Source organism: Corvus cornix, chromosome 10 (genome assembly GCF_000738735.6).
Source record: "Corvus cornix cornix isolate S_Up_H32 chromosome 10, ASM73873v5, whole genome shotgun sequence".
Taxonomy (NCBI): Eukaryota; Metazoa; Chordata; class Aves; order Passeriformes; family Corvidae; genus Corvus; species Corvus cornix.
The window spans coordinates 3,196,215-3,222,544 of NC_046340.1; the positions used below are offsets into that span (position 1 = coordinate 3,196,215).

Here is a 26,330-nt window from a genome sequence, read left to right on the forward strand (position 1 = left end):
TGAGTGCTGAAACTCCTGTGTTCAGGACACTGCTTCTGTTATGTTCAGGGAAAGAGAAGTCCCTGCTGAAAATCACTTTTAGAACAAGAATTACCTTATCAAGGATCACATAAGAAATGTCCTGAACCCATAAATCAAATAATCACTTTTTTGTGCATGTGATGCTTTAGCTGGATCAGCATGATTACTTTATTTATGGCCCTTTTTTATGCTTATGAAGGAAGCTTAGGTTCACTGTTCACTCGTGATTTTCCTTTCTAAGTTCAGTTGTTGCATTTATTTCTCTTGCAGTCTGGAGTTTTTTTCCCCTGAGCAGACAGGTTTCTTTATCCCCACCTTTAAATGACGTAATGTCACATTCTTGCAAGTCATTCATTGTGTTCATGTAGCCAGAAACATAGATTTTCTTGTTCCAACTCTTCTGAGAGGTCGAAGAATTTTTAAGTATACATTCCTAGTGCATGACCTCTTTGGCTGTATGGTGATTATTAATATTACAGAAGCAGCAGCTAAGAGGAAATTACATCAGTAGATAAGATGAACTGTGCAATAGCAGAAGCTTTATTCACACTGAATACACTATTCATTTGCACAGAGAGATCACTTCTCAATTCAAAGAGGAATATTCTAATTTAAGTCTTAACTTCAGCCATATGTCAAAATCTCTTCAGAAACAAAGCTTACCACTGTGCAGTGATCCTGTAAGAAACACATTCCCCTTTGTGGATGGGCACATGGTAGGTGCATCAAACCCTTGGAGCTCTCGTTTTTCCTGACAAGCATTCTTTTTATATCAGAACATATTTCAGTTTAGTCAATTTGCTAATTTAATGTAAAGTGACCAAAAATAGGTATAAAATTGAGGAAATACCATAGTTAGTAGTCTCCAGGTTAATTCCCTTCTAAACCTAGGCTGGGCTTTTATTACTTACTTAATCTTATTAAAAGGTGCTTTTACATTACACTGAAGCAGTAAAATTTCAAAGTACACCTCCATTAAATTAAATCATATGCATAAATTTAATTGAACATGGGTGATAATGACAGATCCCAGGCACAGAAAGCCAAAAGGAGTTCTCTGCTTAGGTGCACAGGAAAAAGCAGGAAACAGTGGCCTGGCTGCTGAATCAATCTTAGCAGTATGGCATTGTAGAGATAACTGGAAACATTTTGTGTTTTGTGGCATACCTGGTAGTCTGGGACCTCAGGCCATTAAAAGGGGGAGGGAATTCCTGTAGAAATTGCTGTCCTTTCTGCCAGATCCTGTTGAGAAGAGATAGTAACTAACCCCTATCCTCAGAGAGCTCAGCACAGCCACCCACCCTTCCTGTGCTGTGCTGGCTTCTGTGCCCGCACACAAGGGGATTCCATGGTTTCATTTATATTTAAAACCACATGCTGTCTGCCTTTGGTCACCTCTAGTGGTATAAATCAGAACCTAACAATGGAGGGCCCTAAATAAGTGGGCCATGTGGATGACAGGCTTGTACAGTCATGTACCTCCACTGGGGTCGTGTCGCAGCACCGTCATCGCTGTTCCTGCAGGTCAGAGCAAGGTCTTTTTCCCTAGCCATGCATTAGCCATAAGCCTCAGTGCAAGGAAACGTTGGAAAGGGAGTTGTAGCAAAATAATGATTTCATCCTGAAGCCCTGTGGGGTTTGCAGAAAACCTGTCTTCTGACATGACTGACTTCTTGACATTTATTGGCACACCCAGGTGAATATCATTCTCTGATAAACACTTCGGAGTTCCTCCAGGTTGATTTGCTTATTCTTGGAAGTTTTTGCTAGTGATGTATATACTTCTAATTTCACCATGTAAGCGGAGATAGAAGAGGATTGAAAATGATTAGCTTCAGAGGGGTGTTTGTTTTCTAAGCCCTTAATTCTTACATTCAAACCGAGGAGTCAGGGAAGAATGACAGAACTGGTGCAAACTCATACTCTGCTGAAAGAACAAATTAATTGAAGCCAGGAAGATTCTGATGTAGGTAGAGTGCTGAATGAAAAGCAGTTTTGTTGTGTTTATAGACCTGCTGGGTTTTATTGGCATTTGTTGCTCTTTGGGTGCATGCATTTATTTATTTTTGCCTATCCATTTGTTAGCCTGTAGCTACTTGCCAGGATTTAGGAAGAACGAAGTTTGCTCAAATCACTGGTTATATTGCAGATAGATTTGGCCCAGTGTGTTTGGCTTATCATTTGACTGCAGCATTGACATGGTTATTGGTGTGTCTTCCTCCCCAGGATTATGTTGTACATTTTTGTCTCCAAAGAGAAGAGAATTTGGCAAGGAGAGCCAAGAAGCATCTGGCTCTTTCCTGTTGTTCTCTCTCTCTTTTACTGGGAGTAGGGCAGTCTTATGGACAGCTCTAAATTTAGCTGCTAATTTTCATCAGTTCTGCTTAGATTTTGGCTAGAGGGGGTACCTGGGTGAGATGAGAGTCCTGGATGTGGCACCTACTGAATTGCATCCCCATGGGGAACATCCCTGTGTGTTTCCTGTAAGGTCCCCACATGTTTCCAGGTCATAAAGCCCCAGCTAAGTCCTGGTCTGACTTGTTTGTCAACAGTTTAAGAACTAACTTGTTCAGAGTAGCACTTAATTCTCTACATCCCTTTGAAAGTGGTGGTACAAAAGGCAAAATGACATGCTTTGGTGGTCTCTTTACACATAGATGTGTAGGCAAGAGAGTTTTTCCAGGGGTTACCATCTTTCTTGACACAGTTGATTGGAATTCATTAGTGAAGCTCCATGTTTGTAGTCACTGGTCAAATATTACTTTTGGCAGTTAAGAGACCTTTAAACCAGACAGAGATGGGCAGAATGGCATTCTGTTGGAGCAAAAATATCCTCCCTTAGATTCCCTTCCTACCTACTGTAACCTGACTTTGAGTCATTGCATGCCTACCTGACAGGTTAATTTTTTGGATCACATTTGACATTTGCCTGTAGCTGGAAAATAAGAGAGCAGATTCCACAGTGAAAATTGAAAAGGAGGTGTCATACCTACTGTGTGGTTCCACCAGCAAAGTGCTTCCTTCATATCAAGGTATTTAAACAAGAATATTATAGGTCATATGTCTATATTTCCATTGCATAGACAGGATGATAATGAAGTGGCACCTGCATTACTGGTACTCCCCTCCATACTTTCACTGAAGTTTACCCTTTCTACTCAAATAATCTTTTTGTGTGTTTTAAAATAATGAGATTATTTGCAGAATGTGTGGAATATCAACAATAGGAATTCTCAAAAACTATGTGTTCAGGATCTGACAGGTAAAGACTTGGAGTCAGATATTAAACAGACAAAATCAGTGTAGTTCCTATATTTTTAGGGAGCAGCTCCAATTTGCATCAGCCAAAGATCTCTCCCAATTTCACTGGAACAATAATTTTCATGCAAAACGCACCAGACATCACAGGATTCCAGTAGTTCCGGCCCATTTGTCTGCTGCTGCTAGGAAGTTGTTTACTCTTTTGTATCACTCTCTGCTGACGTCTGCTCACTGAACAATGTCATCAAATTTCCTGTTTTTTGGCTTGTGGAAAGCAGCTCCCCCACCTTATGCTCAGGCTTTGCTGTGTGGAGATCCGTGGAGCCGGATGCACCCAGCAGACAGGATGTAAGGTTAAATGCAGCAGAGCTAAATAAATAAAGTAGGTGTTCAGTTGTGAACTAGAGCTGCCTACTTGCCCGGGGGATGAAGCTGACAGTTCAAACATTGAGCAGTGATAAAATACTTGTTTCAGGTTGGGGGGGTTTTTAATGGCTTTTGAGGTTTTTTTTCCATGAGTTTATGTTAGCAGCTTCCTGGAGCAGCCTGAAATAGTTTATAATGTGGTGCTGTGTGATGTATGTGTGAAAACACCTCTGTCAGGTATTCACAGCATTCTGCTGCTGGTGCTGTAGCTCTGCAGGCAGAGGAGCTGCCAGCAATGTGTTCATCAATAGCTCCTCTGCTGCCAGAGCAGCAGTCTGGTGCTGAGCTCAGGAGTGCTGACACTCTGCCAGGGCGCTGATCCCCTTACGTTTTTGGTTTGCTTGTGTTCTGGCCAGTGCCACAGGGTCATTAACTTCCACTTGGACAAGAGCAGACCTTAGTAAGTTCAACAGGTCTTCCAGACAAAGCTTGGGGCGCTTTCATTGATAACACCAACATTGTCATACTGGCCTCCTGTCACCCATAAGGGAGCACCTATTGTTAAAAACCCACCTAACCTTTGGAAAAATAGGGCATGCTGTGTGCTTTATGGTATCCGAGTCCTGTGCTCCCCTCTCTTCTGCAGGTCTGTCATGCTCCGAGTGGTTCCCCCCAGCATAGTGTTACTCTGTCCCTGAATCCAATTTTTCCTTTCTCCAAAGAGCTTGTGTACTTGGTAAAAAGCATTTGATCACTTCATGAAAACAATTCTTGTAAGGATTCTCCTTTATTAAAACAGAACAACTCCCCCTCCCCCAAAAATTTTAACCCCACCCCCCCCCAACACCAGAAAAAGAAAAATCCCACAACATAGAACATTTGGAATCAACTTGCAGAGCACTGAAAAAATTCAGGAGTATCTGATGACAGACAGAACTACAGGGTATGCTGCAGTGGATTATAGGAACTGTCCCACCATTGGGGGCATTGACTTTGTCTTTATTTTTTAAAGGTTTTTGTTACAAGAAGGTACAGCCAGAACATTTTGCCTACTGCCTTTCTCTGCTAAATTCAGTTTTATTGCACTGTCTCACTCCGATGCTTGCAGTAACTGGAAATAGTCTGAGTGTGTGAAGCACTGAGTGTGGAGCATGTGGGCTGTCACCTCATTGAAATGCTGAGTTCTTCTCATCATTTCTGACATCTTCATGCCTGGATTTCTGCGGAGACAAAAATGCTGTTTGCCTCAGAGTATCTTCTATTAGAAAGGAATGTAAGAGGGTTCCCTTGCAATACCAAGTTCCTGTTCTTGCAGCATCCTGCATCCCTAATGGGGCCCGTAGTCAGTATATGGAGAGATGGACTGGATGCAGTACCCAGCCATGGGTACAATCTACCTTCCAGATATCTCCAGGCGTGTGCTTGCATTTTGAATGGGCTTGTCTCAATAAAATCATACCAATGCCTAAACAGGAACATTTTCCAAGACAGTTGGGTAAGATGTGGTCGACTTGCACTTCAGTCAGGTAAATGCTTGCAGTGCAAACCTTGCAGTCTGCACAAGTGAAAATAAAGAAGTTGATCTAGTCCCTGGTACAGACCTGCCCATAGTGCAGGACCCACATCAGTCACCTTCCGATTTGAAACAAGCACTGTCTGTGCTGAGGGAGGCTCAGGAAAGAAGCAGGAAAGGAGATGGCTGCAGACAATGAGTTCAGTGCCTAGGCAAAGGTAACACTTCATCCAAACAATTGGCAGGGGCTTCTATCCCTTTGTTTCTCCCTTGCCCTTCTTCCTCTCTGTGTATTCCCTGTTCCCTCCTCTCCATGTTTTCTGAGGTTCATCCTGTATCTTTGTGCCTTCCCATCAGATAACAGTGGTGGTGGTTGATTCTTTTGACCTCTGCCTCCCTTTGCAGAACTGTCCCCTTAAATTTCTCCTGTGCTCTTTTTCATTTCCCTTCACAGCTTCAGTTGAAGTTTGAACCTCTAATGGTGTTACAGGCAACAAAAATCACCTTCAGGGTTACGTTTCCTCCGTGGCAAAGCTGGACAAAGCTCCCAGTTGCCTGTGTGGACTGTAAGGCTGGATAGACCTCTGCATCACTGGGGAGAGGGCCCCAGGGGAGCTGTGCTCCCCATCCTCTCTGCAAAGCTGTCTGCACGTGGGCACTGCCAGCATGGGGGGCCCAGAAAGCCTAATACAGTCTATTCCTTATCCTGCAGTGGAAGAGGAGAGCTCATCGAATTTTGTCTCCAGGGCATCCTAGTACCAGCCTCCTTCCTGGGGCCCTTGACAGGGACTGAGCCAAAGGGCTCAAAATCGGAGCCTTCTGCCTTCTGCTCCTGGTTAAATTTATTCATAAATGGCCCTCATGGAGATTTGTAAGTACAGGTGCAAGCTAAAACTCCTGAAAAGATGTCATTCATTTTATTTCTAACAAATAAATTCCAGATGTTTGCCTCTAACTCCCGGAGTGCTGATATGATCAGCTTGGGGCTCCAGTTGTTCAGTCTTGTGTTAGATGACAGAACAGAGAGTGAAATGAATGCTCACCACTGCCAGTGGTTTGCAGTCAAAGGGACACAAGTTCTTCTAACAATATGAAACTGAGAGAGTTCCAGATGAGACTGGGAGGTGCTGGCTGGCACTGCAATGATGGAACATTGTAGTACAGTATTACAGTAGTAACTAGATTTAAAAGAAAATAAAAATAATCTTGTATGACAGAAATGCTGGAAATACTGGAACATTTCAGAAAGAAAGTATGATATAATGTGCTGCAAAAAATAGGTCTGCACTTATCATAAGGTGTTTCTTGCTGCAGACTGTGAAAAGCTTCTTATGCGGGAAACACTGATTTGCATAGTGCTGCTTGCAAAGGCTGTAGCTTAATTCTCAAAGTCAAACTTGGGCGAAGAAGTGTTTTTCCTTGACTGGCAGAGCCAGGAGATTATTCTTAGTCTAGAAAAAATAGCAAGGCAGTCCAGTAATTCTATATGCCCTATGTGCCATGCAGATTAGAAAAAAATAGAATGGGCTGAAAATACAGAGCAGAATTGCAAAGCAAAATCATTAGTTAAGCTATTAAACTGTCATAAACACTGCAAAATTCTGTCTTGAAACTTGGTCTGAAGTAGAAATGTAATATGTGCAATGTGAGTTGTGACACCCATGGCTTCATATTTACAGTATCAGAAAAATACTTTTCCCAACATGGGCATGTTTCTCTTGTAAAACATTTAAATTAGTCTTAGATGTTGTAAGTAGTATTAATTCATGGTACAAACAAGCCATGCTTCACTTCCTTCCCAAAGAGCCCATGGGTAGCAATGGCAGGGCTGTGTTATTTAAGAATGAAGAAGGGCATGAGGCTGGAATACCACACACAGTTGGCAATGGATTTGTTGGATTTGTCTGACAAAGGAACTCCCAGGTGATCAATTACCCAGCATTCAGGGCCAGCTGGGCAGGGAGGGAAGGACACAGAGAGTGACGATGGACCTTGGTTTGTCCAAGAGGCCTCTTTAGCTTTCCTTGTGTGGAACTCAGAAAAGGAGATGTGCAAGGACACAGAATCCGTGCAGCAAACGCACCAGATAACCCCTTCCACTCGCAGGAAATTGTCAGTTGTGTCACAAAACCACTGCAAATCTTGCTTGCTTCATCTGGAAAGTATTTCTGGGTACAACCTCATACTGTGGCCTGCAAATTTTGTTACTCTGTTTTGGTGGGGAACATACTGTGAGTAATTTACATCTAATGGAGTAGTGGTTTGATGCCACCTCTAACGTGTTCCTGCTGTTTCACATAAGGGAGTTTTTTGTTGGAATATATTTGGAGGTTCTTGGCAAAATTGGATTACAGAATATAACTGGATTAAATTATGTGTCTCACAGTATATTCTGAAGTCATTCAGAGTACAACATGTTGGTTCAAATTAAGCAGTGAAGAAAACAATTAGAACTGTGGTGTTCCGTGGTAGGTGCTTAGACTGTACATGGTAGTGGCTCATAGAGTTAGTCAAAATATATTCCTGCTGCAACCTATTACTGAAATTATAAAGTTCAACACTGAGCAGCACACCATTTGTTTTGTCTTTAGAGGATGAGGACAAAGGAGATGCAGAAAAAGCTGCTAACCACACAAATATGAATGTGGTAAGAACATCTGTCCTGGCTTAAAGGAACATGCAAACACATAAAACAAGTCAAATGAAACTTCCCAGGATTGAAAAAAGCTTCCAAAATCAAGGACACTGTTCTCTCCTGCATCTGTAGTAAGTAGTTACAGCCTTATGCTCAAAGATCGTAGAGGAAGAAAAAGAAATCAGGTGATATATCTGAGTAATAAACTTTTAAAGAGTCAGATCTGCATCATTCTTCAGTGAGTTTATAGGTTTACTTTTATTTTTTTAATTCTCAAAGTGACCTATACTTTTACTGTAGCTTTATTGGAACTGTTACTAAAGTGAGTCTGGTTTTACCTTTGTGTTGCTTACATGAGACATTATACTAAAAAACTATTTATCTTTGATACCTAATTTATTTGCAATGTGTTCTATTTACCAATTCACACAGGCTGTCTTTCCCATTAAACTGGTTTATAGAAATGCAGTATAATTTTTACACCAAGCAATAGTTTTGCTTTATTCTAGTTCTATGAATTTTCAGCTAGGTTTTGTGTCCTAGAAGTCTGGCTGAGCTCAGAGTCAGGCCATGAAACTACACTAAATTGCATATTTCATTAATAGAATTTTTCTGTTTGCTTTGGACGTTCTTCCCAGTATTTCGTAGCTTGGGGGAAAAGGCAAAAGAAAATAAATGAGTACAGTTGGTTTTTTACTCAGCTTTGCTGGAGATACAGAGGAGTTTCTCTTCTGCCTGTTGCAGGCAGCTCTGAGGAGCTCTAAGTCCCCACAGTTTAGTCATGCAGATACAGCGTCCATCCTCCCCAAGGGAGGACACTGAGGCTTGCAAATTAACATTTCCTGCTAAAATTTCTGGTAAAAGCTCCCAGCCAGAGCTATCAGCAGTCTGGATCACTGTCTGGGAAGAAACACTTGGTGCAGGGGAGGAAGAAGGAAATGGTGGCTGTGAACTTACTAATGGTGTCGCCAGACAGGACTTTAATGTCTATTTTCTCTTGTTTGTTCTTTGGCATAAAGCTTTCACACTCTCAGCAGAAGGCCCAGGCCTGCTGCATCCTTTCCTTAGGAAAATCAGCAGAGTGAGAAACATACTCTGGATAGTTGCAAAACAGATTAAACAGGCTTGTTTGATGCCCGGATTTGGATCTCGAGGGAGATTGATTTTGGATAGAGGCCAGTTTTCCTTGCAGCTAATCATGGGGGTTTTGCCTAGGTGGACACTGTTTAGTTATATAATGAGTAAGTGGAGCCTCTTTCTTTCATATTGCTCCTTCTTTTAGTTCCTCACTGTTGTCCAAGTGGAATGAGGATGTCGCTGCCTGACTGGAAGGTGCCGTGTGAAGCTCTGAAGAGCCACCTGTGCACAGCTCCAGCACTGGTTCCTCTTGTAAAACATTTGTGCCACTCTCAGTTGCAACACCAGACCATTTTAGATGAGCCAGATAAATTCAGGTGTCAATAAAATTGTGCAGGAGGTGGTAGGCACCTGGTGATCCTAATATTTAAGAAGTTGTTTTTGCTGCTCTGGTCTCGGCTCTGCTCAAATTTTGCAGTCCTTGCTGGGAGGAGCAGAAAACCTGCTCATTTCAGAGGCAGCACGTGGTGCTGGTGTCCAGACATCCCCTGTTGGAAGGGCCCACTCAAAGGTCTGAGGACTGATAACATGAGGAGTCTGATAAAGCTTCTGAGAAAAAACATTTTCTGACACCCACGCACGTTCTAGGGAAGACAAGCACTGTTCTACAGTGTCTCTTCGAATCACACATGGGAAGTCCACATCTGCTCAACCTAATGCACCTTTCAGCCACTGCTGGCTGTGTGCTCATAAGTGTTCATGGTTTATACAGCACTTATGCTCTGCAGTTTGCAGGTGAACATGTGTTTACATTAAAGATTTATTCAGTGTTTTTGCATCTTCTTAGCCCCCCACGTGTTACAGATCTTTCCAAATCTTTCAAACTTTGTGACTGCAGCAGCTCTCTGTGACAAAGCTGCACTGATGCCATGCAACTTGTAAAAGTATTTGATGCAAATATCTCCAGATGATGTGTCTCTTTCCTGGCAATCTGAAGGTTAAATAATTTATATGAGGCTGTTCAACATCTATAGATTATTATCTGGATAATTATGGCCTGTGTACTTTATTTGAGAAATGCAAACATGGTACCTGGAGAGAGTATATTTGGACAGTAGGGCAGGATTGCATCTAAAGTGGATATTTGATACCCAGCTGGATTTGTTTCCCAGTTAAGGACTACAGTGTCAGAGTGCTTTATGGGCTTCCTTGATGATGGGTTGTTTATTAAAGAGCTGCCTTGTGGGAGACTCCTCTGCTGAGGCCTCAGCTGCCACAGCTTCAATCCTGTGAAACTTTACTAGGAGTTTGTAACATATTGATTGCTTGTGAGTTTCTAGGGAGAAAATCATGCTGCTGTTATAAAATAATAATTTATTTTATACTAGCATCATCTTCTTTGTCATATCCAGCAGTTCTTTTGTAAAGAAGATGTTACTCATAGGCAGAAGATGCAGAGACTGCTTTGTATCAAAGATAATAGTATAATTACACAGATTTTTTTCATTTAAATGAAATAAAATGGAGTATGCCTACCACAAATCCAGATAGAGTGAAATTATGTTTACAAGAAAACTAGAATGAAAAACTGCTTTGTTGCAATAAATTCTACTTAATTGCAGTTCTGATTATAATGAGAATCCCACTTTATTAAAGACATGCAGAGTTAGGGGGATAAAGTGGCATAACAGTAAAAAGGTTCTACTCTACTTAAGGAAAAAAAAACGTGATCCCATCCCAGGCGTGTGATATTTAACGAGCCTGTGGGCTGGCAGAAGCACTGTGTGTTACTGAACCAGAGTCAAGCAGAAAACCAGTGTCAGGTTTCAAACTACCCTGTAGGTCCTCAGGAATGAAGAGGCATCTGTACTAGAGGAAGCCAGTGGAGTTCCTAGTGGTCAAAAGAAAGGGATCCCCAGGACTCTTAAATCTTTTTTGTCTGTTTTCCTCCTTATCCTAAAACCTGAAGTTGGTCTGTTGGATTGGTTATAGCTGTGAACAAGCAAAATTAATGCTAAACCTTAGAGTGAAAAAAACAATGCACTACTGTGAATTTCCTCAAGTTTTTAAAAATGACATCTTGGATATGCCTGCTGTCTCAAGTCATCGTTTGTTGGAGACAAAGTTCCCTATTTAGAAAAGGTTTGACTGCCAAGAACTCCTCTTGGTTTTCTCAAGTATCAGTTGACAGTTCCACTCAGTCTGAGAAACATGTATTCAACAGACAAAAATACAGTAATGTTTATTATCAGTACTGTACTGGCTGCTGTCCCACTGACTCTGCATTTATTCTACCTGCAAATTCCCATCTCAGAGACAGCGCCTTTGCTCAGAGCAGTTCCCAGGCAGGGTGCTGGATAGAGCACAAGGGAGTTTGTGCATCCTGAAGGTGGGCAGAGCACACCTCTTGGACCCTAAAGAATTCTGGTGGTGTCCAGCAGGCTCACAGACATCTGAGCAAGCTGTGTGAAGGTGTGTGTGGCAGATGGCTGGAGAATAGGGAAGGAGGAGGAGAAGGAGGCAGCTCTGTACTGTCACCATCCAGTCTTGGAGGACTAAACTGGCACATCCAGGATGCCCACTCTATGCAGAGGCTGCAGATCTGTAAGATAAAGATAAGAGATGGCAGCAGGTAGAAAAAATTACTGTGGTCAGTAGTGTCTGAACTGTGCCAGCAAAAAAGATGTGTTACTAGTGACAGCGAAAAAGCAATTTTATTCCTTAACAAATGGAGGTTTAGGACAAAACAGAGATCTTCTAGGAAGCCTAGCAGATCCACTGACTGGATTATTCTATTTTTGGGCTGTACTCTCTTGCTTTGCTTGGTCTGTTTGTGACGATTGCAGTGTTGGTAGATCAAGCCACGAGAAGTTTGTCTGGCATAAAGTAGTTGGAAAACTTCCTGGTAGACTGGAACTTCCTTTTAGTCAGATGAGTCTGTTCAAATCCAGATGGTTCAAAGAAAACTGTTGCTGAAATTCATATTCATAAGGAAAAAACGAAAACTGATAATGGAGTTCTGTTGCATTCTGATACATCTGTAGTCATCTCTAAAATAAAACTAGTAAGTGGTATCCACCAGAAAAAAGAGAACTAGCTGATAGATAGGAAACAGATTAGCACTTACTGCTGTACTTCAGGATCTTGCAGAATCACAAGAGAGCAAGCAGTTTTAAAAATATGAAACAATAGAACTACTGTGCCATATTTAAGTCTCCCAGAGTGCCGTGCTCAACTGTTAAAATGCAGGCAGGAAGAATTTCCCTCTGGGCCAGAAGAATGTAGTATTTGTACTAAAGTGTCGGCTCAAGTGAGGGGGATGGAAAGCCAGCCACAGCCTGCCTGCAAAATTAATACACCTGAGGCGGCAGCAGGCAAGTGTGAAGTTCCTTTCCCGTTAGACAAAGATGTTGGTAAAGCCAAAGGCTGCATTTATTTGTTTGGAGTTATGAGAACCCCGATATATTTAATGCTCAGATTTTGAACACGTCTTGGCTGATGACCTGCAAGACTTACAGACCAATTTCTTCTCTGTTGACTTGGCTAGCTTTTGCATCTGGGTAAAAGTTCCTGCTGCCAACAGATGAGAGAGGATAGCACGCTGAACCTTTTATAGCAGTGCTGGTGTAGGAGGAGTGAGTTGGTCCCCAGAGCTCAGTTGCAGCTCTCCCAGCCAGTGAAATAACCAGACTTGTGTCAGCTGAGGGGGAAAAGGGAGAGGAAACAAGTCTCTCAGCCTCCTGGGAGTTGCTAGGCACATTGTTTTTATGTGGCTGCCTTTAAAGCATTTTGTGAGATAGAGTGTGGCTGGTCCTGATTGCAGAGGGAAAACAAAGCAGTCTCAGAGTTGTTGGAGCCCAAGGGAAGAGCTGCTGAAACTCAGCAAGTTGCAATATCCACCCAGATATGCTGTTCAGCTGCCCATGAGGTGCCATCTCACAGAGGCAATCACAAGCCTTACTTGCATGTAAGCCCAGAGTACCAGGGATGCCTGACTTTGCAGGACATGTGCTCTGAGGTGCAGGGTTCTATTCTGACACTTGAATTTTGTCAGAAACAAATAAAACATGGAATTAGGTGCTAGTGTCTTAAAGATGACCTCTTTTTTTTTTTCTTCATCTGAAACAATTCAGTTTCTCCGTGTTGCACATTTTGTTCCTGTTTGAGCAGCTGAAAAATGTTCATACTAGTTTTTTTTTTCCTGTTGCATTGATAAAGGCATCAATTTCTGCAACCTATGTATAGCAAACCATTATTATAGGGTTTAAAAAATTCTTCTAAAGTACAGGCCAGATCAGTTAAGCTGCTGTTTTTCTCTTAGTGCAGGATATAACTACAGATGCTCCACAGCATGCCCTCACCACACAGAAATATTTGACTATAGTTTAGTGAGCAGCCCAGGGATTCAATATGGGGAGACCTCACAGCCTCCAGACAAAGTTCTGTGCATATTTGGCCTGAATGGAGAAATTCTTGCCAGCACTTTCAGTCAGAAAGTGGGACCTTAATGAAGACCCCAGTGAGCCATCTCAAATCTTAAGATTGTGAAGACTTAGGACACTTTAAATTCTGTGCTGGTTGGTCAGAAGAGCATTTGGTGAAAGGACAACCACGAGGCACAGACCAACATTAAGGTTATTCACATTTGTTGTGGTGGAGTGTATGATTCACATTTTTTTTCTCTTCTAAATAGACAAGTAGATGGAATTTCAAGCCCAGTGTGCTTATACATAATATGCAGGTCTAAAAGGGGTCTTTGAATCAGGTAGATGCTGCAGCAAATACAACTTGCAGGATTTGAATAGTTTTTGATATGAGGACTGGTTTCTGTTCAACTTTATTCTCATTGGACAGAAAAGTCAGTGTGGATTAATGAGTAAATGGCTCTCTTTTTCTGACTTGGCTGATATATTCCATCCTTTTTTGCTGTGTGATTCGTTGAGAGTGAGGACTCTCGTGTAAGTATGTAGTGCGAGGTTTGCAGTTGCTTTGCTGGAGTTGTGTCTGCTTAGCTTAGACACCTACAGGACTGCTGTGGTTACCAAGATGTGATATAACTTGTTTGAATTATCACCAACATAATTTTGAATTTCAGAAATAAGTGGGTGTTTCCCAGGTATCAGTCTAATGGTTGATAATACCCAGTACTACCAGTGCCTGCTGCTGTAGGTTGGCCAGCAAGCAGGGGCACTGGATAGCCTGCCCAGGGGTGCCAGGGCTCAGCACAAGGAGGGCTGGGGCTGCCTCTCTCCCTTGGTGCCTGAGTTCCTCTGAATGTCAAAATGAAACCAGCAACCTCCCTCTTCAAGTTTGGAGATCTGTGCAATTGCTCCATAGGCACGCTAAGTGATAATGACATTTATTTTATCACTTCAATACCGTAGCAGGAGCTAAAAAAGTCCCCCAGTTTGTCAGCATGTTCTGTGTAAAAGTTCAGACCTTTACCAGTGACAGGGACTGCTGACTGGCTTTTTCTGCTGTCGTTGTACAACGTGACCACAGTGGGCCACTCATCTGGGCCAGAGGCCATCCAGGCCTTACCACAGTGAGATGATAATAAGAGTCACTTTGGGACAGCATCGTTAATTATTCCCAACCAAACGGAATGATTCACTTTTGCATGTGCTACGCTTGCAGTTTGATAACCAAAGTTTCCTGTAAAGAATAAGGGGAGAACTTACAAACAGTAGAAAGTGGGAGTTCTTGGTTATGTCTGAAGTGTGCAAGAAGGCAGCAAGTGTGATTTCCCAACAGCATTGCTGCAGTTCTGTTCTACGTTGGCTTCACTTACTGCACTGAGGAAATGCAGTAGGGAACCAGGCCCAAAACACAAACAAACAAACAAACAAACATATATAATCATGGTTGGCATTTGTGGCAAGCTGAACATACAGCCAAAAACCAGCTGTGCCTGGGAGAACCCTGGTGGAGCTGGGATAGTCCTTGTGTTCGCCGTTGTGTGCTGGCACTCCTGTAAAGCAGTCCCAGTCCCACCAGGGTGTAAACTTCCTGGGAGGCTTCCTCAGGACCTGGGTTAACACAAAAATTGCCCCCAGGCTGAGTAATGGAAGAGGGGCTGGATTTTGGAGCAGTAAAGGTGTTGTCAGTTCATTGGGAATAAGAAAGTGAGTCCCGTGGCTGGTTACATGCCCAGAGAGAAGGGCCAGCAGCCTGACGTGAGAGCTCTGGCAACTCATTACACTCAATAAAGCTTTTCTTCTCACAAAAACTGCAAGCTGTCAAAATTGTGTGTTGCTAATGATGTGAACCAGAGGCCAGAGTTTGGCTCTCAAGAGCTCATTTATGTACAACTGCTTCAAAAACGTGCACCAAAACTTAAGAAACAGGTTAAGAAAACAGAGAGTGTGTTACCCCATCACTAACTGTCTGCTGTATTGTTACGTGGCAGCAGTGTAGATAATTCTTCTAGGAATCAATTTAAAACAGGAAATAGATAAAAGGAAAACTTCACTGGCACAAAACATCGGCTGATCTGTAGGCCTTGTGACACAGATAAAAATCTGTATTGTTTCATTCAGAGAGATGCATCAGTGAGAACGCGATTGAGATTAATCTGAATGCTAGATTTTATCAAAGCACTGAGTCAGAATGGTGCTTTATGAGTTCAGAGTCTGTGGCATTTATCTACATCCTATATGAAGCAGAAATAGGAAAAAAATATCAAGGGCTGGAATTAGCAGGTTTCATCTGGGTTGAAGAGCAATTTTGGTAAATTTTAATTGCCTTTCAGAACTCCTGTCTTTGTATTTCAGCAAAGAATAAACTGACTCTGTACAGCACAGGGTCTTTGAAGGCCAAGTTTACCTTTGTCCTTGAATCTGTTGAGCAAAGGCAGAAACCTTGGACACTTTGTTCTCTCTTATTCTTTATTCAAACTGTTGTGGCCTCCAAACAACAAAAGAAGGAGCTGCACAGAGCCAGACTCCCACTTCATTTACACTAAAGTAAATCCAGCATATTTTTCTTGTATTTGGTGGAATTGCTCTGGATTTCACTGTTGCTAACCAGGTTGGAATTGAGGCTGTGGACTCTAAAATTCATTTTATGCTCTGAACAGTTGTGCCCATTAGGAAGATCTGCTCAGACAGCATTTTATATTACTTGTACCGATGCTGAGCTGGTAACAAAATAGTGCTGTCAAAGTCTGCAAGGAAGACATGATCAGTGATGTTCAGTGTCTAGCAGAAAGTGCATGGAAAATAGGAAGCTGAGCCTTAGGTCATCTGCTTAGGTGCATTTCACTGGAGAAAGAAATAGGTAAATGAACATGGATTGGATTAGTATTCATGTACTTCAGAAAGTGGTAAATGTTATTATAAGCAAAGAAAAATGTGAACTGTGACGCTGAACATGGAGACTTTCTTGCCCAGAAGTATGAGCTACAATGAGTCACAAAGCTGCTCTCTGTTGAGAAGGAGGCACCATGCTGGTATGACCTGGTTGGACAATATCCTGCACCTTGTCATGCCAGTTCGTAGGAAATTGTTTATTTCCCAGCCTTCAGCATCCAGGAAGATTTGGCTAAGGTCTCTGAGAAAGTCTATTATCATGCAGAATTCAAATTTCTGCAGCAAATAGAACCTGAATCAGTAAAAGTTAAAGGTATGGTATAAATCTATGAGTTCATTGGAGCTTTTGTTTTCTGGGGTGATAAATCTGTGCTTAAAATGGTAGGTTAAGAGAAAGGATTTTCTTTCCTTTGTAAAACGAATCTCTGTTTTTCTTAGAATTATGAAAATTCAGTTTGTGTTAACAGTCCTATGGCTTCCAGCATATCTTGATAATGAAGACTGTTAAATCTTATTGTGATGAGTCAACCCATGCAGATTCATATCATGTACCTAGTATATGTAGAAATTTTAAGTATGTATTTTAAAATAAGAAAAAAATTTTTCTGTGATGTCTTAAAACATTGATCTGAGGAAAATGATGAATTTTGCTGGCTGTATTCCTTTAGGACCAGCAATGAAGTCATATGTCTAATCATTGTAGCTATTTGTCATATATTACAGTGAGTCAGAGATTCTGACTGTCTGCCCACTGAACGCAGATGTTGCCCTCCAGCAGCAGCTTCCATCTGCAATCCATTCAGCAAAAGTTTGTGGCACCTCTTTGTTCACGTGAGTTGCAGGAAAAAGCAGCTGTGCTCACCTGGGAAAGGCCAGAAGAGCAGCAGGAGCAGAAGTGCTCCCAGCTGCCCTTTAGGGAGGGGTATTATCAGGAGGCCAGGGCTGTGCATGGAATGTTCAGAGTAGGAGTCATTCCTGTCACCAGCACAGCTCCTGCTGTGGCAGAAAGGAAGGGATGGAGCCCCGTGGATGTCAGGGGAGCATTCCTGCTCCCTGGGGCACCAGCAGCTCCCCACCAGCCCCTCTCATGGGTGGGCAGTGCTGCAGCAGCCGCTCTGCCGAGGGCTGCCTTGGGCTGCACAGGGCTCTGCTTTAAAACCTCCCACAAAAACTTCAGCAAAGAGGTGTCTTAAGAAAATCAGCCTCCAGAAGGAATGCATTTGTGCCTCCATAGCAGGAGTATTGCATTGAGTTAATAGCCAAAGGATTTTCTGGGAGCTGATTCTGCCCAAAATTTTAGGTGCACTCTCCTTTCCAATGGTAAGAGATGTTTGGAGAAAGCCAGGATGCACCACTTCTAGCAAACAGGAGACCTATGGGCTGCAAAGATCTGTCCCTGTAACCAGCCAGGCAATTTATCACCAAAGGGGGCATGTGAATCAAGCTGGCTTTATGTCCACCCTTTATTCCTTTCTGCATTTATTCATCGAGCAAGTTCATTTCAAGTTTTTCTAGCTGTCGGAAGAAAGCAAAAACAATCCAGCAGTGATGAACAGACCATTCCTGTAGATTCTGTTTGGGTAAAATATGAAGAATGACTCCCAGAAAGAAGTTCTTACCAGGTTATGTCGGGTCAACACTGAGTTTGTTGTACTTTAGTCAGATCAGTCAGAGTTGTGTAGGTCTGTATTTTTAGAGCTTATTTCACTTGTTTTTATTTACCCGACATTCACTTTTCTCAGGGCATTGGAAACATGAACTATTTCTATCAGCAATTTCAGTGTTTGCAATGTAGCTGCTACAACATAGAGATCATTTCTGGCGAGTGCTGAGCTGCTCACAGCGGTCACTGGATGACCTTCCCTTTTGACAGCTGTCAATCACTTATGGCTAAGGCCATTGCCTTGGGATGGACCCCACTTTGTGCCAGGGCTGGGGCTGGTTCCACAGGACAGAAAATACAGTTTTCAAATAAGAAAGGCAGATTTGAGGAGAAATGAGTGCTACCAGCAATGGTTCAGGGGACGTAAAATGGCTGCAGCTGCTGTGTGTGCGTTTGAAGAGCCGCAGTCACACACGCTGTTGCTTACGGACTTTGCGTCAGCAGCTCTTTGGCAACGGACCCAGCTCTATCACAGCCAGTTCCAGGAACCCACAACTAGTTCTACCTCTGTCTTCTCAGACACTCTTCCCAATCTGTGCCTGCCTGGAAGGCTGTCACATGCCTAAGTCGTGTCTGCCAATCTGAAAATGTACTCGGGCTTTCCAACTAGGAAAGAAATTCCAAGGAAGAAGTAGAAAAAGGTGTGAGTGGATAAAGATGTGTTCGTGCAGTTACTATTCATGAGAGCTTTGGCTGTGTTTGGTTTCGTTGTCAGCTTGCAGCATTAGAGGTATTTTTTAAAGCTCATTTAGTTCAGCAACAGTTGAGAGTTTCTGCTAATCCTTGCTGCAGCCTTGATTTCTGACACAATACTTAATCAGCATGTTACTTCCCAGTGCTACCTGCAGTCACAAAAAGTTTAAATGATTAATCAAGTTATTTGAACAGATTTCAACAGGATTAAGAATTAACTGGAGTTCACCAAAATTTTCTGGCTGAGATGCAGACCAAGGCTTTGATTCTACTCAGGACATCGAGTTAATGTGTAACAAGACAGGTTATCTCATCTGGTCACTTCTTGTGACTTAGGCTTAAATGGTGCATAGACAGGTATTTTCAGCGCAGCAAAAGCCACAGATTTCTGGCAGAAAAGTGTTTTTCAGGCTCACCCCTTCAAATACTTTGATGACTATTCATTCACAAACTTCTTAAAAGAAAGAAGCATCTGAAAAGCAGTAACTGGCAATGCTGTGTTTGTCTCATTTGTTAGAATTCCCCTTGGGCTGGGACTGACAGTCTAAGGGTACACTGGCCTGGTAGATGGGGTTTTGCATCCCCCCAGATGCCAGTGAAGTTCAGCTCTGGATCTGAACCTCCCAGCTCAGGCCATCGCCCGGTGACACGGAGTACTCACTGTTTAATGCTGGCAGGTGGAGTGTACAAAAAAAAGTTAAAGGTTTGATTTGAAGTACAGTTCTGGTCAGATAAGTGACTGTAAAAGGTATCTTTTACTCAATTGACATGCTCCCTCCATGTTCTTCAGGCACTTCTGCTGATCCTACTGATTCAGGACAAGTAGTTACTACTGTCAGTAGTTACTGTCAGTAACACTGGTGCAAAAGAGCTGGATTCCCTCCTGCTGTGTGCATTATCAGCAAAAGTCTTTGCTGTTTTGTAGTGCAGAGTTTGAATAATTGGATGATATACCACAGGGGAGAGTAAAGCAGCTTGAATTTTCCAACTGAAGTGAGATTTTTTTGGTCTCAAAATCAGAAAAAAAAAAAAGAAGACTGGAGAGTATTGAAACTAAGCTGATCTGACCAAAATGATTGAGTCAATCTGAAACCCCTTCATGTCATTTTAAGAGCAGCTCTTAAAGGCCCACTTAAGCAAACACTGTTTCCTGGCGTGCATTTTAGGCACTACGTTGCCATTTTTCCTTGACTCGTGTTTCTTGCTTATTTAATGTTGCAGTGATGACTTCCAAGTTGATAAATAAAATCACAAATGAGACACTCTCAGGGCTGAGCAGCGGAGCATTAAGGTCACAGAAGGAGTGGAGCATGCAATTCTAAAAGATTTTTCTGTGGGATGTGCTGATGATTCTTTAAAACTACTTATTGGGAGAATTATAAGCTGCAAAACAATAAGTCTGATCTTCAGGTGTGGTTTTAATTTTGAAAAAGAACAATCTAAAAATACCACCTTTGTGCTCAACAGCCCTTTTGGTTTTTTTAACATTTCAGTCCAGAGATGCCTTACATTTACCACTTACTGCATTGACAAAGATTATTTTCTTCTGGCTTCTTACTCCAGTTACTTTTGAAGAGTCTATGTGGCTCCAAGGACCATTGGTTGGACTTTGTTTCCTATTTTGAATCGGGAACACTGTTATTCCTGCTTTTTAGTTTTTATTTCTAGGACAAGAGGTGAAGAATATTTAAGTACATTGGAAGTGCTGGTACTTGCCTGGTGGGAATTCCCAAAGAACTGAACCTATGTAATCCTGTTAGAGTCTCCTCTGTATTTATGTGTTTAACTCCTTTAGAAGTAGTCTCATACCAACTGAAGAGTCATTCATGTTGAAGTTTGATTAATGATTAATGATATAAACGAGAAGCAGTTGTGATCAACAGCACTTGAGGTCATCGCCCTCCTTCCCACGAAGGGACAAGTGAGGGGGAAGGATCCTGGCTCAGTTCATGCATCCTAAACCGAACTGTGTTACTTGAACAGAATCCAGTGTGGGAATCACCCACATGCCAAAAGTGTGTGCCATATGACAACATTTTTGCAGGGTTTTTCGAAGCAAAGCTGCATGCTGAACACATGCTTCATCCCAACATTTCCCTGAGTTCTGGAACCTTCCCTGGAGGGGCTGGGCGGGCAGCAGGGAATGCAGCAAAATGCTCTTGGGGAAATTAAATCAGTGATTAAATAGCACCCCTGGGCCCCTGTTAGATGTGAAATTCGGGCACCTGTTACATTTGAAATTCTAAGAGAAGAGTTACGAATTTTTGCATTTCTCCCAGAGCTTTAAAGCTTTTTTGGACTTTAAAAGAAGCAATTTTTAAACACTTCCATGTTTTGCAGAACCGCTGGAGTGATACAGAGGATACGGAAAAATAACAATCTGTCTCCCAGACTTTCATGACTAATCTGTTAGTTTACATTTAAAATAACAATAAAAAACGACTTGAAGACCAGCTTGGTATTCCTAACCGTTAATGCAGCTTAGCATATGAACTTACTAAACCAGAACAAGACCCTCATGAAGAAGCAGCTTCAGAATGGTAGCAGTATATCCCCCAGACAGTGGTAGATAAGAGAGATAACAGAGATAATTTTTCTTCTTCCTTAGGTATAATGAATTAGTAAGTTTCTTTCTTATTTCTTCTAGGCACCGGTAACAGATGTGCAGTTTGGCCCTATGAGACTTCATCAAGATCAACTTCAGGTAACACAGCAGTCCAAACTGAAGTCTTGATTTCTAAAACATCACAGATGTTAGCTTAAAGTTTATGACTGGAATTTTTCGGATTACAAAGATCTTCACAGAGTATTTTGCTCCAGAGATAATGTGCACGTAACAGATTTTTTATCATGACATTCTATGTAATATCCTAAAATCTCTGCCTGTTTTCTCCAGCCGTCTCTCAGCTCATAGAGCTGTCTGTTCTTTCTGCTAGTTACCTTGTAATCAATTTAGTTTGTGCCTCATTTTGTATTTTACTGGTAGTCAAATTCTTAATCAAAATCTCATCAAACTGGTACTAAGACAACCAAACTTGCAATATCATTACAAAAGATATGAAGTGAGCTTGGCAAAAATGATTTTTTTTGCTATTCATTACTGACTGACAATAATTAATCTTCTTTTATCCCTTTATTAATAAAGGGCTAATGTCATTTTCCCCCTCATTTTGCCTGGGATGAACGTGAGGTTTGGAGATATATGACTCCTGTGGACTTCCTTTGGAAATCCTCCCATATCCCAAGGCATACTGAACCATTAATCATCCAAGTTGTTCCTCAGTCAGTAATTGCAAAATTCCTCAGTAGAGGCAATCTGGACCTAACAATTTGAAAATGTCTGTCTTAAGAACTGCAGTTCAACGTCTTCCTGAGCTATTGTCAGAACAGCGATATCATCAAAAATCAGATCTTAGGACATCCTCATTCAGCTGTTCTCCAAGTAAAATCAGACTAGTCATGGAGTATTTCTGCCCCCTGTATTGTTATTAATGCTTGTACCACTTTTGTCCAGTCGTAGACCACTCTGAAAGGCTCCTGATTTATCCTGGTAATATAGCTGGCAGGTATGAGGGAAGAAGGTAGGCAACATCACATTTTTGCCAGAGTCAATCGCACAACTCAGATCTGCTGACTTTCTGTGCTGTTGCTGAAACCCTTTCTTCCCCTCTTAGGGGTGTTATTGATTAACTTCACTAAATTTAGCCCAAACTATGACATGTTTTTGCAAACAGTTTTGCAGGTTGCTATAAAAGGAACCTGAACTGAATGTGTGCAAAGTTCTTCATTCTTACAAAAATATGCAGTACATGGAAATGTTAAGATTTACTGGTAGACATTTCACCAGCCTGGTCCAAAGTGTAACAGCACTGGAGTTCCTAAAATCATGCAGAATATAAACAGCAGTGGGATGTGATGTGAGTTACACGTGCTTCACTTTGCCTGACCAAAGCATCTGAGTGTGGTTTGATTGAACTACTGAAAGATTGTCTTGGGACAATAGGCCAAATGCTGGCTTAGTTATCCATTTTTCCCAAAAGGCTGCATGTGTTGAGTCATCCCCAGAATTGACACAGCATAGATCTGTTGTCTGCCATGCTGCATTCTTTGGGGCAAAAGAAGTTTTCCTCTGCAAAACATTACCCTGACGCAAAGCACAATCACATCAGTGAGAGGCTTCCTTAGCAGACTTTGTTCACCTTCTGTACTGTATTAAATCCTGGAATTGGAAAAGCATTTTAAGGGAATTGGGCCTTATCATATTTTCAGTCTGTAGGCATTGTGTTGATTTTAAAGAGGCTCAGAGAGATTAGTTACTGGCAATTACATGGCAAGTTAGGACAGAGCAAATACTGGCTCATAGGTCTGACCTCCAGTTCTGGGTTTCAGCTATGATAATCTCCTTCTGTGATATAAATCCCATGGCAGGCTTTGTGTAGGAGTCACACAGGGACACCCTCCATATACAGAGGTACTGCTTATGATTTCAGTCTGGCATGAGTTCCTTTTCACCAGCCTGTCTGGAATATCCAGAAACCCCACAGAGTGGGCAGATCCAGTGCTTTGGGGAATTAGGATGAGATGGAAAGGAAAGCACATTTTTCATCATGCCATTGGAGCAGCATTAAATACTGATTCACACGAGATGAACCATGGCTTGTTTGTTTGTTTGTTTGTTTGTTTTCCCTTTTCTGGAATATGATCCCAGAAAGAAAAATAAACCCCAAGAAAAAGGTTGCATGTGAGACAGTTTCAGTGAAGGGGACTCACTGTTGGTTCATGCACGCTGTCTGAAACACAGGCATCTTGTCTCAGCTGGTTGCCTAAGCTCTCTTTGTAGATAATGACAAGAGAGACAGTTCCAAAACTTGTTCTTCCCATGTGGATATGCATGGCTCTGGCAGACTGTTTCACCCACTTGAAACACCTCTGTATATGGACAACTACAAAAAAAAGCAGTGGTCTGTAGAAAGCAATTCTGTTAAAAACAGTGGATTAAGCCTCAAAAGTGGCTTTAAAAAACAAGTTAAGAAGAGGGAGAAGTTACAGAATCTACTGTAAGTGTAAGATTTGTTGTTGATGATCCACTGCCTGTCTTTGCCTCAGGTACTTTTAGTGTTTGCTGAGGAGGATGACCAGAGTAATGGGTTCCGCTGGGCGTGTGACAAGGCTGGATTTCGATGTAATATTGCCAGGACACCTCAGTCTGCACTAGAATGTTTTCTAGATAAACACCATGACATTATCATTATTGACCATAGACATTCCAGATACTTTGATGCAGAAGCGTTATGCAGGTAAGCACTGTTCCAGTGTAATTAATGCTTAACAATACAGTTAACACGTCATCAAAGCTTTTTTTGCTTTTATATGACTTCTTATAAACTCTATCCATCATTGATTTTTTTTGGCTTTGGACAGATGTGCACTGGCAGCATCAAATAATGTTACCTCAGTGCTTTACAGCTGATAGCAGCAGCAGCATTTTTGGTTGTGTGCTAGGGTCTCTGAAGCTTGATCTGGCTTGGAGCCACAGTGTACAAATTTGTTGCCATAATGAACTGTTGGGTATTTTTCTGGTTTTCTTTTGTTGTTTTGGTTGTTTGTTTATTTTCTTTCAAATACCTGGTTCCTTGTTTTCACACTAAATCAGCTGTAAAGATAGCATGTGCCACCAAGCACTTTAATTAATTCATTCTCTTCGTTTAGGTTCTAATTATTTTGCAATGTCACTTGCTGTTGAATAACTCCCAGTGAAAACAGGCAATGTTTGGTGTGCACGTTTCCATATCTACAACATTTGAAAATATGTTATGAAGAGCAAAATTGCAAACAGATTCCAAAAATAATTTTAAAAACCACTGTAAAGTATGAAAAAAAGGAGAAAAGGATTTGCCTTTGTGAGTCTCTCCACAGAGACAGGACAGGCAGCAGTGCCTTGCTCCAGTGACTTTGCAGTGAAATTGCCCTTGGGAATGTGTCTAGACTGAATTAGTCTGTGGGGTGGGGTGGCAGGGTCAGAGTGTGTGCCCTGGGGACTGTGGTGGGGCAAAGGCTCTTCTTGCTGAACTGAAGGAAGTAGATAAGATCTTTGTCAGGCCAAGACTAGGTAGCAGCGCTGTTCCCCTTGTTGCATTTTTAACAATCTGTCCCAGAATTCAGTAAAATGCACCTGAAATGAGTGAGGCCAAGCCCTTCAAACAAGTTCATAATAAGCTGTTTCAGAGAGGATATTTTTTGCCATTCCCCCACTGAGAGTATCTGAGTTGTAGATTAATCTGTGTTCATGGAGTTTCAGGCATAATTTATTCTCTTTTCTTAGCAGCAGGCTTGGGATTTGACTTTTGGTTTGTTGTTAAACTATTTTAAAGAGATATTTTAAGCAAACAACTGTATGAAGATTCTGTAAAGTCATGTTTTCTGAAATGTGAACTTAAAGAAATTTAAATGGTTTGCTTTTTATTTAAAGGTCTATCAGAACAACGAAAGCCTCCGAAAATACAGTTATTATTTGTGTAGTACAAAGGTAAATACTCATATCTTTACTTTCACGTGTGAGCAAAACCGTAAATCTTATCATGGTAGAAGTAAACACTACATTAAAAAACCTGAATTAGAACTTCTTACTGTGCTAATAATATGTGCTGTACCACAGTTTTTACTATTCTTGACCATAGGATTGGGACAGAAATGGTTTAATTGTTTAATTGGTTAATTTCTGGTTTTTGTTAAAGAGTCTCACTTTGGGTTTTGTTTTGGCTTCCTCCTCCCGCTCCCCCCATCACTGCAGGCTTTCAGAGTATATTTCAAACAAATTCTGTAAAATCCTGTACAAAACTGTCCCACAGATCTGTGTTTTGAACCTTTCTTGATCTGCCTTTCAATAAGATTAATCTCAGCAAAAAACGGAGATCTGCTGAGTATGAGAAACAATACAGAACAATTTGATCAGTACAAAGTATCATCTGACCACAGAAGTTTTAAAAGCAAACGAGGTTATGACAGCTCAGTAAAGAACTACATATGCTGTTCCCCTCCTCCTCCTTTGAAAATATTACTAGTGTCATAAAATAATGTAAAACTAAAAAAAATTTTTTTTAAATTACAGTATATTTAACGAAATTAAATAACTGAAGGGTAATTTCCTCAAAGTATAATTTGGGGATGGCTGTTTCTCAGAAAACATTAATTCTGAGGTGTTGAAATTTCCCATTAAAAATATACCACCATCTCTACCAAAGAAAAGACCCTAATTAAACGTTTCAAGATCCAAAACTTCACGCATAAATAAAAGCCACTGTGCCATCTGCTAAACATGACCAGCTTCAATCTGCTTATTGACAGAAACTTCACATAATGGCCTTTCTTCCAGATTCCAGCCAGACATTCACATACATTGAAGTGTCTTTTAACAGTTAGTGTGGCCAGATTATTCAGATACTTCATTTTGGAATGTGTCTCAAACATGACTTACTAGAAGGCAGTGGGTAGGCAACACTAGGAAGTCCATCCTCATTCAGGCACCTTGAGTTGCCCATCTGAGATTTGGTACGTTGAGATAACAAGTAATTTCTTAGAACTTTGGCTGTGTAGACTTTCAAGTACATTTCTGACTAATGACAGCATAAAAAATAGGATCCAGTACAGAAAAAGTGGGAATAGTCCAATGACCTAACTCGTTAATTGGTTTCCTTGAAGCATTAGGGGTTTTTTTGATGTAAGCAGCTCACTACATGCATGAAAGAGAAGAACATTTTGGCTTATCCATGCCAAAGATGAAAGTTTATAAAA

General features: G+C 41.4%; 1 protein-coding gene across 5 annotated transcripts in view; it reads left to right on the forward strand.

Annotated features, from left to right (window-relative positions):
• PDE8A (phosphodiesterase 8A) overlaps nucleotides 1–26,330 on the forward strand; it is a 153,362-nt gene that overhangs the window by 87,903 nt on the left and 39,129 nt on the right. For all 5 annotated transcript variants that reach the window (XM_039557607.1, XM_039557608.1, XM_039557609.1 and 2 more), the window contains exons 2-4: nucleotides 21,187–21,243; nucleotides 23,646–23,836; nucleotides 25,009–25,065. In XM_039557607.1, the coding sequence (XP_039413541.1) occupies nucleotides 21,187–21,243; nucleotides 23,646–23,836; nucleotides 25,009–25,065 (305 nt within the window). The remainder of the gene's footprint in view (nucleotides 1–21,186; nucleotides 21,244–23,645; nucleotides 23,837–25,008; nucleotides 25,066–26,330) is intronic.